This window comes from Giraffa tippelskirchi, chromosome 5 (genome assembly GCF_054371585.1).
Source record: "Giraffa tippelskirchi isolate mGirTip1 chromosome 5, T2T-mGirTip1v1.2.pri, whole genome shotgun sequence".
Classification (NCBI taxonomy): domain Eukaryota; kingdom Metazoa; phylum Chordata; class Mammalia; order Artiodactyla; family Giraffidae; genus Giraffa; species Giraffa tippelskirchi.
In genome coordinates, this window is record NC_137279.1 from 37,623,467 (window position 1) to 37,641,183 (window position 17,717).

Here is a 17,717-nt window from a genome sequence, read left to right on the forward strand (position 1 = left end):
AACATGTGGGATTCCCTGGTAGTCTAGTCGCTAAGACTGAGCTCCCAATGAAGGGGCCCAGGTTCGATTCCTGGTTGGGGAACTAGATCCCACAGGCTACAAATAGAGTACACATGCTGAAACTAAAGATCTCGAGTTTGTGCTGCAAGGATGATCGTCGAAGATCCTATGTGCTGCAACTAAGACCTGACGCGGTGAAATAAATACTTACATAAATAAATAATGTGTTGACTTTGTTTGGATTGTACAAGTAGTATATATTCATTGTAAAATGATTCTAAAAACAATGAAAAATATAAAAAAGAAAATAAAAACTACCTAGGAATAACATACACATGTTCCCACGAAGCTGGAAATTACGATAAACATTTCGCTGCCATTTTCTTTCAGTATCCTATCTGTAAGGATATATTTTTGCTGAGTGGGGTCATAGTATATATACTGCTTTCCCTTCATGACATCCTATCAGTGCTGTATTTCTCATCCTGAAGCAGTCCCACGTGCTTGAAGCACTCACTTATGTGAAACACCCTAAACAATTTCATTCATTCATTCATTCAACAATGACCTCGGGGACAAGACCTTCCTAGGCTCAGAGGCTCCCTTTACCTCCCAGGGACAAACAGGCAGAGTAAGTGAGCCCTTATTGTGGGTCGGTGATGCGCTTTCTACATGCCCAGCAGTCAGGAGGGTCCGCAAGGCTGTGGACGCCTCTGAACACATTCCTACCGGCCTCGCCCCCTCCAGGCTCAGACCCTCACGCCCACTTTCGCTTTGAACAAGGACTAATGAAATCTGAAGGGCTGAGACGTACTGAGAGCTCATCACGGGGCTGTTCTAAGTGCCCCGCTGGTAACAATGTCACTAACCCGTGCAAGATCCAATGAATAGCGGCCATCGTAAACCCCCCTTTTCAAGCGTGGAAACCGAGGCTCACATTGATCGTTACTATCAAGGCTTGGCGCAGGGTCCTGGGTGTAGAAACTGTTGCCTCGCCCCGTCTCGCCTCTACCCGGTCGTAGTGAAACCCCGGGAGAAGAGAGGGAGCAGGGCGGCGGCGGAAGGACCCGGGAGCCGCGGGAACAGGCCGCAGGGAGCTGCCTGGACTCGGAGAAGCAGCGGGTTCGGGCGAGTCTGCAGGAAACCCTGCCCCCAGGCCGCGCGGCGTGACACCGCCCCCGGGGCGGGCCCAGTGCGTGGCAGCGGGATCGCCTACCCGTCGCGAAGTTTCCAGCCTGCGAGCGCCGCTGGACCGGCCGGACGTTCCAAGACCCCCACCATGCGGCTCCTGCTGCTCCTGGCCCCGCTGGGCTGGCTGCTCCTAGCCGAAACGAAGGGTGACGCCAAGCCGGAGGGTGAGGGCTCCGGGCGGGGGAGGGGGGTGCGGGAGGGAGGCATTAGGGGCTGGAGCGGGAGGATGGGGGCAGGAGGGCTGGTCTAGGGGCTGCCTCCATTAGGACCGGTCTGTAGGGAAGTCCTGGGCTTCCGAGGGTTTCTGGGTTCAGGCTGCTGGTCCCCTGACTCGCTGGTGACTTGGACAAGTCACTTCCCCTCTTAGGGTTGCGGTTCCCACTTAAGTGCCACTGAAGAGGAGGAATGGCCGAAGTCCCGTTCAGTACCCGGAGAGTCAAATAATAGTAGCACTCATAAAATTAACAGTAGCTACCATATATGGAGCACTGGTCAGGAGTTAGACATCAATTAAGCCTATCCCAAGCTGAAGCCCATCCTTCTATTATTCCCATTTTCCAGCTGGGCAAACTGAGGCTCTAGTGTTGACTCACTTGCCCAAGGTCATTCTGCTTGTGGACTTTGGAACCTGGATTCGCACCTAGGCCTCACAACCATGGAGTGAGGGGCCCCTGGGCAGGGTCAGGGGTGGAAGAGGGGGGCTCAAATCCCAGAACTGATGGTACTTGCACGCGTGTCCTCTGTGGTCTGCTCTGCCCCTGCCAGATGGGTCTTAACTCTCTCTGGGTTGCACATGAGGAAACTGGTACCCAGACAGGTACAGCGACTGCCCAGGGAGGTCCAGCCTTGGAGTGGTAGGTCTCAGATCTGCTGGACTCCGGGTCTAGTGCTCCTTCTGCATCCCCAAAGCAGATTGGATTTCAAGGTGTTCCACCATCCCGAGCGAGTGCTACTCTCCTTCCAAGCTCTACCTGGACCACCTGCCCAGTGAGCATCTGAGAGCCCCCAGGAGGACACTGAAAGCGGGCAAGCCCAGCGAAGCAAAGCCAGACTGGCCACAGCCTCCATCATCCCTGTTCTCCTTGGTCCACCCTCCTGGAGAACCTGAGAACAGAGTGGGGGAGGATGGTAGTTTAGCAGACTTGGGCCAGGAGAAGGGGTGGAAACCACCATTTCTTGAATACTTCCTTTGTGTCAGGTTCTACCCAAGGCCACATTTCTCCCATGGTGAAGCAGTGTTGCTTCCTCTCGGTGAGGCTTGGTGTTCTAGCCTGCAAAACAGGAGCGAACATACCTCAGTCCCAGAGCTCAAACAGGGATTCCATGGGTTGAGCCCTGTTGGTGAGAGTTCAGCTCAATGCCCAGGCCATCAAGGCATTTTCTTTCTTGGGCCCAGTGCTACTTTCTGGAGTACCCAGCAGGACAGTAAGACCAGTCAAAAAATCTGGTGAGGGCGGTGTTAAGCACAAGGCTGGGCTGGTGGTATGTGCAAAGGGCCTGTGGCTGGGGTCTAGTTGCTGGCCTTTTTTCCCCCTGAGTCTCTCTTCCTTCTGCTTCTACTAATGTAGGCTCCCTCCACTTCAGACCATCCCAGGAGAGAAACCCCAACCACCTATGATGAAGCCCAGGGGGGTGAGTTGGAGAGACCAAATTGAGGACAAGGCTGCAGGTGCCCTGATCCCCAGCAGGTGATGAGAGGGGTGCAAGGCAGCCTCCACAGAATGTGCAGGATTCTGGGTGTTGCTGAGATAGTCCAGGTAAAGCACCTGGTAGATAAGCAGGTCCCCAGATATGTGGCTAATATCAGGCCGCTCTCAAGTGCCCGCCCTGTGCTTCCCTTGCTCCATTCAGACCTTTTTGATAGCGTAAGTAATCATTGGGCCCATTTTGCAGTTGGGAAGACTGAGTTCCCTAAAAGGTTAGACCCCTGGTCTCAGGTTGCCACAGCTGGTTGGAGGTGGTGTCATTGACTGCAACTCAGACCTTCTGCTCATTCCTGCTGACCTCTACCTTTGGATAGAGGGGTGTCCTTGTTGGGAGATGCTGCTTGGAGGAGTCTCTCCAGCTCTTCCAGACCCAGCTGGTTGGGACCCTTCAGTCTGCTGGCTAAGAAGACAGCGGAGGATGGAATTTTTTTCTCTAGGCCTTGCTCAAGCTGCCCACTGGCCTCCCATTGAGGCCAGCTCCTTCCTTCCCCTGGCTGGGCGAGGACACCCAGCCCAGCCCCAGGTGCCCGGGATGGTGCAGCTGCAGAGGAATATTCCATGGGGCAGGCACAGGGACTGGGCCAGATGTCCCTCGGGGGCCCAGTGAGGCCTGAAGTGGGGCCAGGAACTTGCTGTTTGGGGCTTGGGCGGTAGGGTGGAGATTCTCTCAAGAGCTTGTCCACCCTTCGAACACCCAAGGATTCGACACAAGGAGAGAAAGATGGATGGTTCTCACTTCAGGGTGCTCCCAATCTGAGGGGGGAGGACACAGAGCTCCTCACCGCAGTAGGCACCCAATCTGGTGGGGGAGACAGAACCCTCTGCACCCTGCTGTGCCTGAGGGAAGACACATTGCCACCTCCTGGGGGAGCCCCCAGACTGATGAGGGGGACCAAAAAAAGCCTTCAATAAAGCAAGATTCAAACAAGCAAATCTGCACAGAGCTGAGGGAGCGGGAGAGTCCCCAAAGGTAGCCTGGTCCTTTCTGTCTTTCTTCCCTCTCCCTTCTGCCTGGGCTCACGCCTTTCCCTGCAGGCCTTCATCTGCCCACGGAGAGGGGAGGACCAGCCCGAGCCCGGTAGTCGCTGAGATCTGAGGCTTCAGGATTACCAGCTAGGCTCGGATGGGAGCTTCAAGCCCTGCTGTGGAACAGGGGGAAATGGAGAAGCAGGCAGACCCAGCTGTTTGCTGTGTGTGTGTTGGGAGCGGGGAGCCTGAGGAGATCTAAGGCGGCAGATGTGAGTGGGAGGCCAGACCCCTGGGGAGAGGCAGGGCTGGCTCTGGCCCTGGGAATCCACATCTCCCGGCTCTCCTTCCGTTCCAGCCCCAGGTGGGCGTTGTGGATGGGGGAGGAGTTTTCATTCATTTCCACCTCCCCAGGGAGCAGATCGGGTGTGTCCTGACCACGCCTTGAGATGCAAGACACACAGACCCCTTGCCTGGGCTGGCATTGCTTGGGGCAAGGAGTTGGCATACCACAGAGCACAGCTGAACTGGCCTGAATCCTCAGCCTTCTCTTAGGATCCCAGAGAGACATCTGCACTCCCGCAAGCCCCTGGCTCAGCCTTTCCGGTCATTCTTGCTCTCAGGAAGGCAGCTCCCCTCCATCCTGGTCCCCCCAGCACAGCTCCCTCTATTAGGGGAGGTTCCCTATGACAAAAACTCCTGGGACTCCCCAGCCAAGCTCGGTCCATCCTCACAAGAGTCTTTGGAGGAAGGTGTTTTTTTTTTTTTTTTATCTGGCTGCACTGTACAGCTTGCAAGATCTTAGTTCTGTGACCAGGGATTGAACTTGGACCCTCAGCAGTGAAAGCGAAGAGTTCTAACCATTGCTGGACTGCCAAGGAATTCCCTGATACTATTGTTACTACTCCCATTTTGCAGATAGGAAAACAGAAGCACAGAGAGGCTGAGTTACTCTTCCAGCAGTCTGTCTCTGGCAGTTTGCCACTCCGCTCTGCTGTCTGGTTTATCTCTGCTGACCCTGGATCATCATCTCTCCAGGGAAACCACTGCTGGACTTGGAGCAGCAGGTCAGGGGGACCGAGAGCCCTGGATGGCCAGCCTCATGTGGGCCTTGGCCTCAGCCCGTGGCAGCTGGCTGGACCAGACAGCAAGCGGGTGGGCGGGTCCCTGGTGTTCGGGGGAAAGTGAATCCTCCACGTTGTCACCCTACGGGCTGCCCAGAGCTCTGGCTGCGCGGTGAGTTGGGAAGAGACCTCACCGCATGACTGGAGCCGGGTGCTCACGCTGGGGAGGCCTGAGAGAAGGCAGCCGGAAAGGCTGGATTCAGCCAGCAGCTGGGATTCCCAGCATTCCAGGATCTTGGACAGGAAGGTGAAGGGCATGGACGTGTGGCATTCCAGCTCATTCCTGTTCTATACTTCAGGGTTCTGTGACCTTGGGCAGGTTATGTAGCCTCTCTGTGCCTCAGTTTCCTCACCTGTAGAATGGGAGTAGAAATATCACCTATCACATAGGATGGTTTTTTAAAAAATTATTTAATTGGCTGTGCTGGGCCTTCACGGCTGCCTATAGGCTTTTCTCTAGTTGCGGCGAGAGGGCTTCTCCTTGCGGTGGCTTCTCTCGTCGTGGAGCACAGGCTCTGGAGTGCAGGCTCGGTAGTTCTGGTGCATGGGCTTAGTTGCCTTGTGGCATGTGAGATCTTCCCAGACAGAATCAAACCTGTGTCCCCAGCATTGGCAGGAGGATTCTTAACCACTGGACCACCAGGAAAGTCTCTGCTTAAGATGTTGATGGTTAAATTCGATAACAGGTGTGACACGCTTCAGGCAGTGCACGGCATTGAGTCAAGGCTCAGCTGGTGCTAGTGCCTATTAGTCACTCCCCACAGGGCTCCGAAGGCCACACTCTGCACATCAGGCCCAAGTCACACTCAGTCCCAGCCTTGGGGAGGGGGAGGGGCACCAAGGAAATAGACACATTGGGCTTGGCATGACAAAGGGAGAAGGAGCAGGTTTGTACTGGTACCGCACCTGCTGGGCACACTGAGACTGCTCGAGCTGAGGTCTGATAGATAAGGGGATGAGATTAAGGAGGGCTTCCTGGAGGTGATCTGAGGAAGGAGCAAGTTTTGCAGGCAGGACAAAAGAATAGGGTGCCGGTTGGATTCATCAAGGCAGTTTCATGGGGATGTTGAGAGCTGGTGCCAGGGTCTCTTAGGGCAGGGGCCTGCCTTGAGTTCTCTTGCTGTGAACCACCTCCCAAGCCCCTGCACGGGAGCCTAGAGTCAGAGGACCAGGGGATGGGTGGTCCTAGCCAGTCAATCCTAAAGGAAATCAACCCTAAATATGCATTGGAAGGACTGATGCTGAGGTGAAAACTCCAATACTTGGCTACCTGATGTGAAGAGCCAACTCATTAGAAAAGACTTTGATGCTGGGAAAGATTGAAGGCAGGAGAAGGGGACGACAGAGGATGAGATAGTTGGATGGCGTCACTGATTCAGTGGACAAGAGTTTGAGCAAACTCTGGGAAGTGGTAAAGGAGAGAGAATCTGGCGTGCTGCAGTCCATGGGGTCACAGAGAGTCGGACACGACTGAGTGACTGAACGACATCAGCCTCCCAGGCCCCACATTGGAGCCTAGAGTGAGAGGACCAGGGGATGGGTGTGACCAGAGGTTTCTAAACGTAGCTGACATCAGAAATCACCAGGGAAGTGGAGGAAGAATCCAATCCAGCCTCCTGGCTCCATCTCAGATTGCTGGTCCTGGGACCCAGGAGTGTGGATTTCACAACCTCCTTTGTGATGCTAATATGCAGGCAGGTTTGGGACCCCCTGTACTGGGCGATCATGGCCAGGAGAGTGGACATTGTGTTGCCCAAGGAATATAGGATTTGTAAGGTCCCCTCGCAAGACCCTGGCAAGGAAAACTGAGGAGAGACAGGCTGGGCAGGTGGAAGGGGGCGTATGAGGAGGGCCTGGCTGGACTGTCTCTTTAGATGGAGACGGATGCCTGACCACAATCCAGGCCTGAGCAGAGCATGCAGAGTTAAGAGAGGGGCCTTTAGAGCCAGATGTCTGTGTCCACATCATCGTGCTGCCTTGGGCAGTTTACTGTGTCTGAGTCTCCCCCCCCCCGCGCCCCGCCCCTTGCTGCCTGACTTCAGGAGCCCTTGCCAGTAGAGAATCCAGAATCTCACATAGATGCACACACTGGCTTTTTCCATCCATGAAATGTGACACTCTTCCTGTCCCCAGCAGCCCCTGCTGTCAACCAGAGGGCCTCAGAGCTAAGGCTTTGGCTCTCCTTGCCTGGGGGAAGAATTAACCATCCAGGTAGGAGTTGAGGGGAGTCCTTCCCCCAAGTGTGAGCCACACCCCTCTTCCCTGGACCCCAGGGTCAGATGGTGAGGCCTCCCCTCTCCACACCTGCCTAGTGAATCCACCCTTTTCTGCCTCAGGTCTCTGGACCCACTCCCAGTGGATTCTTGCCAATCCTGGCCCGGCTGCCTGGCGCCAACCCCCTGTTCTAGTACCAGCAGCCTGCCCCTAGGCTCAGCCAGCTCTTCCAGGCTGGACCCCTCTGTTCTTTTAGCCCCGGCTCCTCCTGACTTCTTGGGGAGGTCAGGGTGGGAGGGCCTGACCTACCTGTGCTGGCCTGGCCACTTGGAGGGTCTGTTCACCCATAAAAGTGCTAAGTCCTGGACCCCAGGGAAACAAGACTCACCCAGTGAATCAATGATGAGTGCTGCAAATGACGGAGTCCTGCCTCTGAGGGCAGGAGAGAGGTCAAGAGAAATCCAAGAAGGCTTCATAGAGGTGGAAGTAGGGAAGAAGTGTCACTGGCCCTGAGACTGGGAGGAAAGTTAGAGAAAGCGCAGAGAGAGAAATCCCTGGCAGGAGGGAGGTGCCCAGCAAGGTGAGGAGCAGGGCCTGCTTGGTGGAGGGAATGAGGATGTCAAAGGCCAATGGACAGGGGCCCTGAATGCCAGAGAAAGGCGTTTGCTTCTCAGTGATCTGTACCAAGAATAGCTCTTAGTGTGTGCCAGCATTCCAGTAAGGATTTTCCAGGCCTGAAAGTGAAATGGGCTTCCCTGGTGGCTCAGACAGTAAAGAATCTGCCTGCAATGAGGGAGACCTGGGTTTGATCCCTGGGTTGTGAAGATCCCCTGGAGGAGGGCATGGTAACCCACTCTTGCCTGGAGAATCCCTATGGACAGAGGGGCCTGGTGGGCTACAGTCCATGGGGTTGCAAAGAGTCAGACACGACTGAGCATGTGAAAGTGAAAAAAGTGCTCATGACTGAGCACAGAAAGTGAAAAAAGTGGAAGCGTTGGTCGCTCAGTCGTGTCTGACTCTTTGGGTCCCCATGGACTGTGGCCCGCCAGGCTCCTCCGTCCATGAAGAATTCTCCAGTCAAGAATACTGGAGTGGGTAGCCATTCTCTTCTCCAGGGAATCTTTGCAACCCAGGGATTGAACCCAGGTCTGTATTGCAGGTGGATTCTTTACTGTCTGAACCACCAGAGCCTGATCTCATTTAATTAGTCTAGCAGCTCTGGGAAGGAGGTACTGTTATTACCCCTGTTTTACAAGGGGGAAACTGCAGCTCAGAAGGTCAAGGACTTGCCCAAGATCACACAGTTGGTAAGGAGCAGAGCCAGGAGCCTATCCAAGCCAGCTACAAAGCTTTTTTTTTTTTTCCCAGCCAGAGATTCAACCTGGGCCTCAGCAGTGAAAGCCTAGACTCCTAACCACTAGTACACCAGGGAACTCCCAGAGCCTTTACTTCCCAGAGAATGCAGTCTCAAAGTATGGTCTGGGAGCGGTTTGTCCAGGGCTCCCAGAGACGGCATGTGGGAGAGTTTCCAGCAGGTTCTGTTGTAGAGATAAAGCCACTCTGCAGAGCCCAGAGTGGTTCCTTGTTAAAAAGATAGCATAAGTAAGTTCATTTATATCACTTCATTTCAGATTCCACATATAAGGAATCCCATAGAATATTTTTCCTTCTCTGACTTACTTCAGAAAGATACTCACAGACTTAGAGAATGAACTTATAGTTGCTGGGGGTAAGGATGGGAGGAAGGGATAGGGAATTTGGGATGGACATAAACCCACTGCTCTATTTAAAATGGACAACCAACAAGGACCTACTGTAAAGCACAGGGAACACTGTTCAGTGTTCTGTGGCAGCCTGGATGGGAGAGGAGTCTGGGGGAGAATGGATGTTTGTATATGTATGGCTGAGTCCCTTTGCTGTCCACCTGAAACTATCACAACATTGTTAAATCAATTATGTGCTCAGTCACGCCTGACTCTTTGCAGCCCCATGGCCCGTAGCTCACCAGGCTCCTCTGCCCATGGAATTTTCCAGGCAAGAATACTGGAATGGGGTGCCATTTCCTATTCCAGGATAATTGGTTATACTCCAATACAAATTTTAAAAAGTTTTTTTTTTTAAAGAAAAGGTAGCATAGCCACTCTGGCCAAAGGCCAGGATTTCAAGTGAAATTCTACTGCAGGCTAACTCTTCTTGGTTCTCATGTGGTGTTGGGAGAATCCAAGGCCAAGTGAGGCTCAACACAAAAATGTGTTGAGATCAATTAGCAATGTCTGCCCTGAGTGCAGGCCTGGAGAATGGAAGTTGTTCCCAGGCTGATGTCTGACATTGGCCAGAGAGGTCCTCCTGGTGTTCAACATTCAAAGCGAATCCTTTCTTCTGCCCCTAAATCCAGAGAGACCCAGTCCCACAGTGCAAGGTGCAGACGCCTCTGCTCTGGGTGCTTTCTGCTGTGTTGGTCAGTTGCCAGATGGACAGAGACCCAGGTCACGTCCCAGCCCTGACATTAACCTGCTGAGTGATCTTAGGCATGCCCCTTCCTCCATGGGCCCTGGGCCCTTGTCTGTGTTGGGTTGATGTGAAGATACATCCCGTGGGATTTGACACATCCCTTTGGGCACAGTTACCCACTCCTGATGTCACCTCTCTTCATCCTCCATTCCCTTCTCTGTCCCTAGACAACCTTTTGGTCCTCACCGTGGCCACGAAGGAGACCGAGGGGTTCCGACGCTTTAAGCGCTCAGCTCAGTTCTTCAACTACAAGATCCAGGTAAGGGGCTCCCTGGGTGGGGGCCGAGGGGAGGTGCTGGACAGATAGAAGTCAAGATGCTCTGTCTGTCAGATGCCCAGGTGGGGCTGGAAATTGAGCTGGCCAGGTTTCTCTTTAGCAAAAGCCCATGTTAATGGGCCTGTCTCTGCAGGCACTGGGGCTGGGGGAGGACTGGCCTGGGGAGGCGACGTTGGCAGGCGGAGGGCTGAAGGTCCGGCTGCTGAAGAAAGCCCTGGAGAAGCATGCCGACACGGAGGACCTGGTCATTCTCTTCACAGACAGGTAGGCAGCTGAGAGGTAGAAGAGTATTCTAGAATGAGGCCCTGCCAGGACATCAGGGACGAAGAGGGGGGATTACTCTAGCTAGGGTTGCCTACAGTTCTAAGGGGTCTATGCACCCCAGAAAAGACCCATTTCCACTCTTGGTGAAAAGATAGGTGGGGGGACCTTCCCAGGTATGGTGAGCTATGCTTCTTTTAATGTATGTGTAATATATATAATTTTATATATTTGTTTTTGGCTGCACTGGGTCTTCATTGCTGTTTGCAGGCTTTTCTCTAGTTGTGAGCAGGGGCTACTCCCTGGTTGCATTGCACGGGGCTTCTCATTACGGTGGCTTCTCTTGTTGCTGAGCACAGGCTCTAGGGCTCTCAGGTTTCAGTAGTTGTGGCGCATGGGGCTCAGTTGTTTTTTGGGCTCAGTAGTTTCGGCTCCTGGGCTCTGGAGTACAGGCTCAATAGTTGTGGTGCATGGACTTACTTGCTCTGTGGCATGTGGGATCTTCCCGGACCAGGGATTGAACCTGTGTCTCCTGCATTGGCAGGTGGATTCTTTACCACTGAGCCACCAGGGAAGCCCGCTGAGCTATGCTTTGAGTGTGAAATGGGCACAGATTATGGGGACAATGTCTCTGCCCAGGGAGGGGGTGGAAACTTGGTAGGCAGGGTCAAAGGTAACAGAGCTGATCTATTTGCCAGATGTGGCCCAGGGCGGGTGTGGGAGGAGGAATTTGTTAGTCACTCAGTCGTGTCCGACTCTTTGCAACCCTGTGGCCTATAGCCCACCAGGCTTCTCTGTCCATGGGATTCTCCAGGCAAAGATACTGGAGTGGGTAGCCATTCCCTTCTCCAGGGGATCTTCCTGACCCAGGGATCGAACTTGGGACTCCTGTACTGCAGGCAGATTCTTTACCATCTGAGCCACCAGGGAAGCCTGGGCTTCTGCTGCCTGTGCCCTCCTGAGCCCCTGCTCCCCCACCAACCCTGTCTCCTCCCCGCTCTGCTCCATCTTCTCCCGGCTCTGGCCACAGCTACGATGTGGTGTTTGCCTCGGGGCCCCGAGAGCTCCTGAAGAAGTTCCGGCAGGCCAGGAACCAGGTGGTCTTCTCGGCCGAGGAGCTCATCTACCCGGACCGCAGGCTGGAGGCCAAGTATCCGGTGGTGTCCGACGGCAAGAGGTTCCTGGGCTCTGGAGGTGAGGACCCCGGGTGCGCAGTGTGTGGCGGATGGGGCAGGCTCCAGAGAGGTCCATCTGCTGCCTTGGGGAGGACCTCCCGGCTCGACATCCCACATGGCTATCGCAAGCTGCTGAATGCAGAGTATTCTCGGAAGAACTCCTGAGTTTTTAACCTTTAAATCAGCTCCCCTGCAGTCTTCTTTATCTCATTTAATAGCCCCCCCGATTTGCATAGGGCAAAACCGGGAGTCACCCCTTATTCCTCCCTCCCCTCCCCCACCTTAGTCCTTCAGAAGGTCACACCACTCCCACTCCGAGAGATCTCTGGAGTCTGCCCGCTCACGTCCACAACCCTGGCCACCACCTCTCAGGGCTGCTGGCACGGTCAGTAGTCTCCTGACTGCTTTGCCAGCCTCCAGCCTCTCCTTTTCCAGTCCATTCTCCACCCAGCAGATGCGAGTCCACACGCATTGCTCAGTGACTTCCCATTGCACGGAGAATAAAACCCATATTTTATTCTGGGTTCCTCTGTCCAGCCATGAAAGGGGGATCCGCCCCAGCAATCTTGTTTCTCTATTGGCCAAGATAGTTAGCACAGCCCAGATGGCCTGGCCCTGGCACAGGGGTAGAGGTATCCCCGGGGGCGGGGCCCTTTCCTGACTGCACACCTTCTTTTTCTCTTCCCCTCCCACAAGTCTGCATAGTAGCTAAGGAGCTATGTGGGCTTTTCCCTCTAACCCCTCCTGCACTGTGTGACCTTGGCTCAGCCTTTGCCTTTGTCTGGGTCAAGTTTCCTGGATAATTGTAGAAGAGGGGTTCCAAACCTATGCCCCACCAGTCCTGTACTCCTGGGCTTCAGTCTAACTCATTCATTCCCCACCTGTGTGCTGCCCAGGACCTGAGCTAGTGCAGCTTAATGGACAACAGTGATTTTTCTCTCTGGGCTCAGTGGGAACTTGTCACCAAGTGGCATTAACAGATAGGCTGTTTCCAGCCCGTAGACAGCATCTCCCCTCAATCCAGGAGGACTTCTGAGAGAAGGCAGGGCTTATGAATAAAGAAGTGCAAGGTGGGTGAGAGGGAAGGCTGGGAGGAGGCCCCTGACTTAAAGGCCAGAAGCTGAGTGTCTGTCTCTATATGTCCCTTACCCCCAGGCTTCATCGGTTATGCCCCCAACCTCAGCAAACTGGTGGCAGAGTGGGAAGGTCAGGACAGTGACAGCGACCAGCTCTTTTACACCAAGATCTTCTTGGACCCAGAGAAGAGGGTAAGCGGCAACGGGTAGGGCTTTGGGATCTTGACGCTGGATCCCGCAGACTGGGCTGCACTGGGAGCAGCCCCCGACCCCCAGACCTGACCCCCTGGGTTGGGCATTTACACCCCCACTTATTTATTCTTCGATTCACTCATTTATTCAGCAGATATTTTTAAAAATATTTATTTATAGTATTTACTTTTTTATTTTTGGCTCTCCTGGGTCTTTGTTGCTGCACCGGCTTTTCTCTAGTTGCAGAGAGTGGGGGCTACTCTCTAGTTATGGTGTACGGGCTTCTCATTGCAGTGGCTTCTCTTGTTGCAGAGCATGGGCTCTAGGGCACTCAGCCTTTAGTAGTTGCAACTCCTAGGCTCTATAGTTGTGGTGCACTGGCTTACTTGCTCCACAGCATATGAGATCTTCCTGGATCAGGGATCGAACCTGTGTCTAATGCATTGGTAGGCAGATTCTTCACCACTGAGCTACCAGGGAAGCCCCAGCAGATATTTACTGAGTTGTGTGTGAGACACTGTCAGGTGTAGGTAATGAACAAGACAGTTGAGGTTTCTGCCCTCCTGAACCCTCAAACTAGGGAGAGGAGGAATTTATAGCCTCATGTCAGATGGTGAGGATGGTCTTGAAAAGAACTGACAGCCTGAGCTGCCCCTGTCCCACCCCACTTGGGGGAGTTCTAAGGAACTGATGAGATCTTGACTGGACCTGGGCCCCACAAGCCAGGCCTCTGAGCCTGTCTCAAGGCAGGGATCCTTGTGGGGAGTGGAGATGGTAGAACTGAGCAGGTATAGCCCCAAAGCCAGCCAGTGTCCTCTGGGCAGGCAGGAAACTTAGGGAACCCTTGGGGTGAGGATCAGTATTCCTGGATTCTGCCCTGCACACCCCCTCAGCCCCTATTTATGCTGTGTTGCATGACAAAGGGTAAGTCACTTTCCTTCTCTGGGCCTCGATTTTTATTATCCATGAAATAATGAAATGAAGCAGTTGGACTTGTCCAGTGGAAACTATGAACTTGATCTTTGCTGGCTCAATCCTTCCTCCTCCTTCCCCTCTGCCTCCAGTGACATTGCTAGGGGAAGCCTACGGTCTAAAACGGTAGAGCTGCTCTCTGTGGGATGAGGGCTGAGCCTGACCTAGGGCTCCATGAGACATCGTCGCATCTCCAAGAGGTAGCGTTATGCAGTGAACATGGACCTCAGGGCCAGGCTGCCTGTTTCCAATGCCAGCTTAGCCAGTTACTAGCTGGGGGACCTTGAGCAAGTTATCCAACCTCTCTGTGCCTTGTTTTTAAATCTGTGAAATGCAATGATGATGATACTTTTCTCACAAGGATGTTCTGTGGATTAGATGAGTGTGCATGTAATACTTAGAATAGTGATTGGCACACAGTCGAGTGCTAAACAAGTATCTGTTATCACAGTGGCTGTTGTTGAACCAGCTGTCCCCTTAGATTCCTTCCAATTCAGAGAGTCCCTGGTTCTCTGTGTATAAAGGTGCTAGGGCAATAAATCCCAGGAGCTTGGCCACTGACTGGCCTTCCCAGGGCTCCAGCTGCCCTGATGTGACAGGGCAAAGTGGGTGGAGGGAGAGGAAGTGGCAGAAGTGGGAGGGCTGGTTCCCCACACTGGGTGATGGAGCCCTGTCTACTGCCAGGGCTTGTTCCTGCTGCAGTCCAATGTCCTCTTTTTTACAGGAGCAGATCAATATCACCCTGGACCACCGTTGCCGAATCTTCCAGAATCTGGATGGAGCCTTGGGTGAGTAGCCCCGACAGGGAGGGGGATCCTGAGAGGAATGATAAGGAGATGTGGATTCCAGCCAAGGAGGTTCCTCTCAGCTGTTGTGCTGGGATTTTGCCTACCTCATCCCCAGGTCCCCAGAGACCACCTGGATGTCCTCTGGGGGCAGAGCTGTGTCTCTTTGGGGATGGAAAAAGGAGGACCAGGAGATCAGTCCAGAGAGCTTGCTGGACACCAGGGCTCAGACTGGGAGGAGCTGGATGATGCACTCAGTGGGTACCCCATCCCTGCCCTGCGTCCCTGGTCCTTCGAGGTGAGCCTATTTCACCTCCTTCCCCTGCTCTCCCACCTCCCAAGTGAAGACTTCCTGAGCTGGGGGCAGGGAGTTGATGGATGACATGGGAAGCAGAGAGGCCACTTGACTCTTGAAACCACAAATGCTCTTGGCCTGGTCCCAAGTCAGTGGCTGGTGATGATGCTGCTTTGCCACTATTTTGCTGGGTGACCTCAGGCAAGATACGTACACATACCCTTGGGCGTCTGTTTTCCCATCCTTAGAAAAGAGAGGTTGGACCAGATCATTGATTGGTGATTTAATGGGGTAAATGGACACCTTTGAGAGTCTGAGGAGAGCTCTGGGTCCCATCCCAGCGAGGTGCAGAGACATCACACCCTTTGGTCTGTGGGTTCTGGGAGTTCATGAGCCTCGGTTAAGGAGCTGGGTCCAGACCGCTTCTTGGGTGGGTCAGGGGCTTTTACAGAGGGGCTCCCCTCACATGATCACTCACCACAAAAGGTTTCCCTGCCCAGCATCTTCTCAGGCCTCTGGGAAAAGGCCCGACTGCATTTTATAACTGTCAGACTGAGAAGTCCTACCTGCTGTCTTATGTGCAGACTGTTTGGGTCAGAGCTGGGGTACTGGGACCCTACTGCAGGGGCTCTCTCCACCAGGATGGCATCTGTCCCCACCGGGCCTGGGCTTCCTTGCTGGCTGAGCTGTACCTGGGGCTGGGATGTTGCTCCCATCCCCGCTTCCGGCTCTAATAAGTAATAGAAGTTGCCACGGATTGCATGCTCACCACATGCCAGGCATGGTGCTAAGTGCTTGTGGGACACACAATCTTCCCACTCAAACCCCCATTTTACAGACAAGGAAACTGAGGCTCAGAGAGGTGAAGTGACTAGCCCAGGGTCGCCCTGGGGGTGACCTGGGATTCTAGCCTAGCCTGTCAGCCCCGGAACTTGGCCTCTGGGCCTGATACTGGACAGGTCTCTGTTTTCTGACCCACAGATGAGGTCGTGCTCAAGTTTGAAATGGGCCAGGTGAGAGCGAGGAACCTGGCCTATGACACCCTCCCGGTCCTGATTCATGGCAATGGGCCCACCAAGGTAGGGAGGGGCCCCAGCCCCAGGGGAGAGTCCGGGGGGAGAGGTCCAGAATCTGGGTTGTGCTCTCAAAGATGTGACCCCAAAGCTTCCCCTTGGGTTTGGGGCCACCTACCTGGGACCTGCTCACTGCCTCTGACCTCACATCTGAGTTCAGGGTGGTGCCACTTCTCCATACCAGGATGGTCAGTGGTGTCCTGTCCATCTGTGCTGGACCACAGAGGAGGCACTGTCCCCATCCAGGCCCAGACGGGGCTGCCTTGAGTCATCTGTACTCTGCCACCCCAGAGCAGACTTGTTCCTACATTCAACAAACATTGCGTGTTTGCACCAGGACGTGAGGCCTCGCCAGCCCTGAACAGGACAGAATGTTCCCTGCAGGGGTGCAGGCCAGCCTCCCCTGGCCCTTGAGGGACAGGCCCCTGGATCACAACTGATTTCTAGAAGTGTGGTCCTCAACCACTCCTTCAGAATCACGTGGACAGGAGGGGAAGGGGAGTGTGTTTAAATGCACATTTCCTGATGCCACCCAAGTGCATGTGTGCTTAGTTGCTCAGTTGTGTCCCACTCATTGTGGCCCCACGGACTGTAGCCTTTCAGACTCCTCTGTCCATGGGATTTTCCAGGAAAGAATACTGGAGTGGGTTGCAATGCCCTCCTCCAGGGGATCTTCCCAACCCAGGGATTGAACCCGCATCTCTTATGTCTCCCGCATTGGCAGGTGAGTTCTTTACCACTAGTGCCACCCACCCAAGAGCTGCGGTTTTGAAATGTCTGCAGGAGTGGGGCCCAGAAATCTGCATTTTACACGCTCTCAGGAGGTCCACAGAGCTTTCCAGGTGGCACTAGTGGTAAAGAACCTGTCTGCCAATGCAGAAGACGTAAGAGACGCGGCAGGTTCAGTCCCTGGGTTGGGAAGATCCCCTGGAGGGAGGGCATGGCAACCCACTCCAGTACTCTTGCCTGGAGAATCCCATGGACAGAGGAGCCTGGCAGGCTACAGTCCATGGGGTCGCAGAGTCGGACACGACTGAAACGACTTAGCACACACAGGCGGTTCACAGATGAATCAGCACCAGGGTCTATGTCCTTCCTCCGCCCCCCTCAGAGCAGCTTTGGTCATCTCCAAGGGCAGACATGCTCTCCAAGACCCACCCCAACAAAGCCACATTCCTGCCCTCTTTGGGGTGGCAGAGGGCTGGGGTGCAGCCCTCTTGGTGGTGGCCGGGGCAGGAGTCGGGCCGGCCTGGTTTCGCTCATATCCCTCGTCTCCCGACAGCTGCAGCTGAACTACTTGGGCAACTACATCCCGCGCTTCTGGACGTTCGAGACGGGGTGCGCTGTGTGTGACGAGGGCCTGCGCAGCCTCAAGGGCATCGGGGTGAGGCTCTGTCCTTGGGGTGGGAGATGGGGAGGGGTTCTGGAAGAGACTGTCATCTTTGGTGGGAGGTAAAGCAGTCACCTCCCTCCTCTTCCTCACCCAGGCACCTCCTTCTGGAAGCCTTTTCAGATTGCACATGGCTCCGGCTTCCTGGGAAGCCTAAGTTCTGGTTTCTTCTGCCTGGTCCTTCAGGTGCCCTTATAGCCCTCTCCCCATCCCATGAACCTTACTCCTCATTCATGGTCCATCTCAGACCCCATGCCAGCCAAGCTCTCTGACAGCATGCTGTCAACCCGTTTTGGCTAGAGTCTGGACTCACACTGTACCTGTCCCCTGCAGGGACAGCCTCCTGCTGCATCCCTGCTGGTCCCCTCCTCTGTCACCTGCACACCCAGCTCAGAGCTCCTGCCCAGGCCCCTTTCCTGCTAAGTCCTGCAAAGTCTCTGACTTCTAGTCCCTCTGGCCATCCTCAGGACTCAGCAGCCGCTCAGTGGCTGGACATGGCTGGATTATTG

General features: G+C 54.3%; 1 protein-coding gene across 1 annotated transcript in view; it reads left to right on the forward strand.

Annotated features, from left to right (window-relative positions):
• The first annotated feature begins 1,191 nt into the window (after positions 1–1,191).
• The window catches only part of PLOD1 (procollagen-lysine,2-oxoglutarate 5-dioxygenase 1), a 30,016-nt gene continuing 13,490 nt past the window's right edge, over positions 1,192–17,717 (forward strand). Inside the window, exons 1-8 of the mRNA XM_081491434.1 lie at positions 1,192–1,355; positions 9,880–9,971; positions 10,123–10,253; positions 11,281–11,444; positions 12,581–12,693; positions 14,390–14,453; positions 15,727–15,824; positions 17,101–17,202. Of these exons, the coding sequence (XP_081347560.1) occupies positions 1,280–1,355; positions 9,880–9,971; positions 10,123–10,253; positions 11,281–11,444; positions 12,581–12,693; positions 14,390–14,453; positions 15,727–15,824; positions 17,101–17,202 (840 nt within the window). The 5' untranslated portion in view covers positions 1,192–1,279. The remainder of the gene's footprint in view (positions 1,356–9,879; positions 9,972–10,122; positions 10,254–11,280; positions 11,445–12,580; positions 12,694–14,389; positions 14,454–15,726; positions 15,825–17,100; positions 17,203–17,717) is intronic.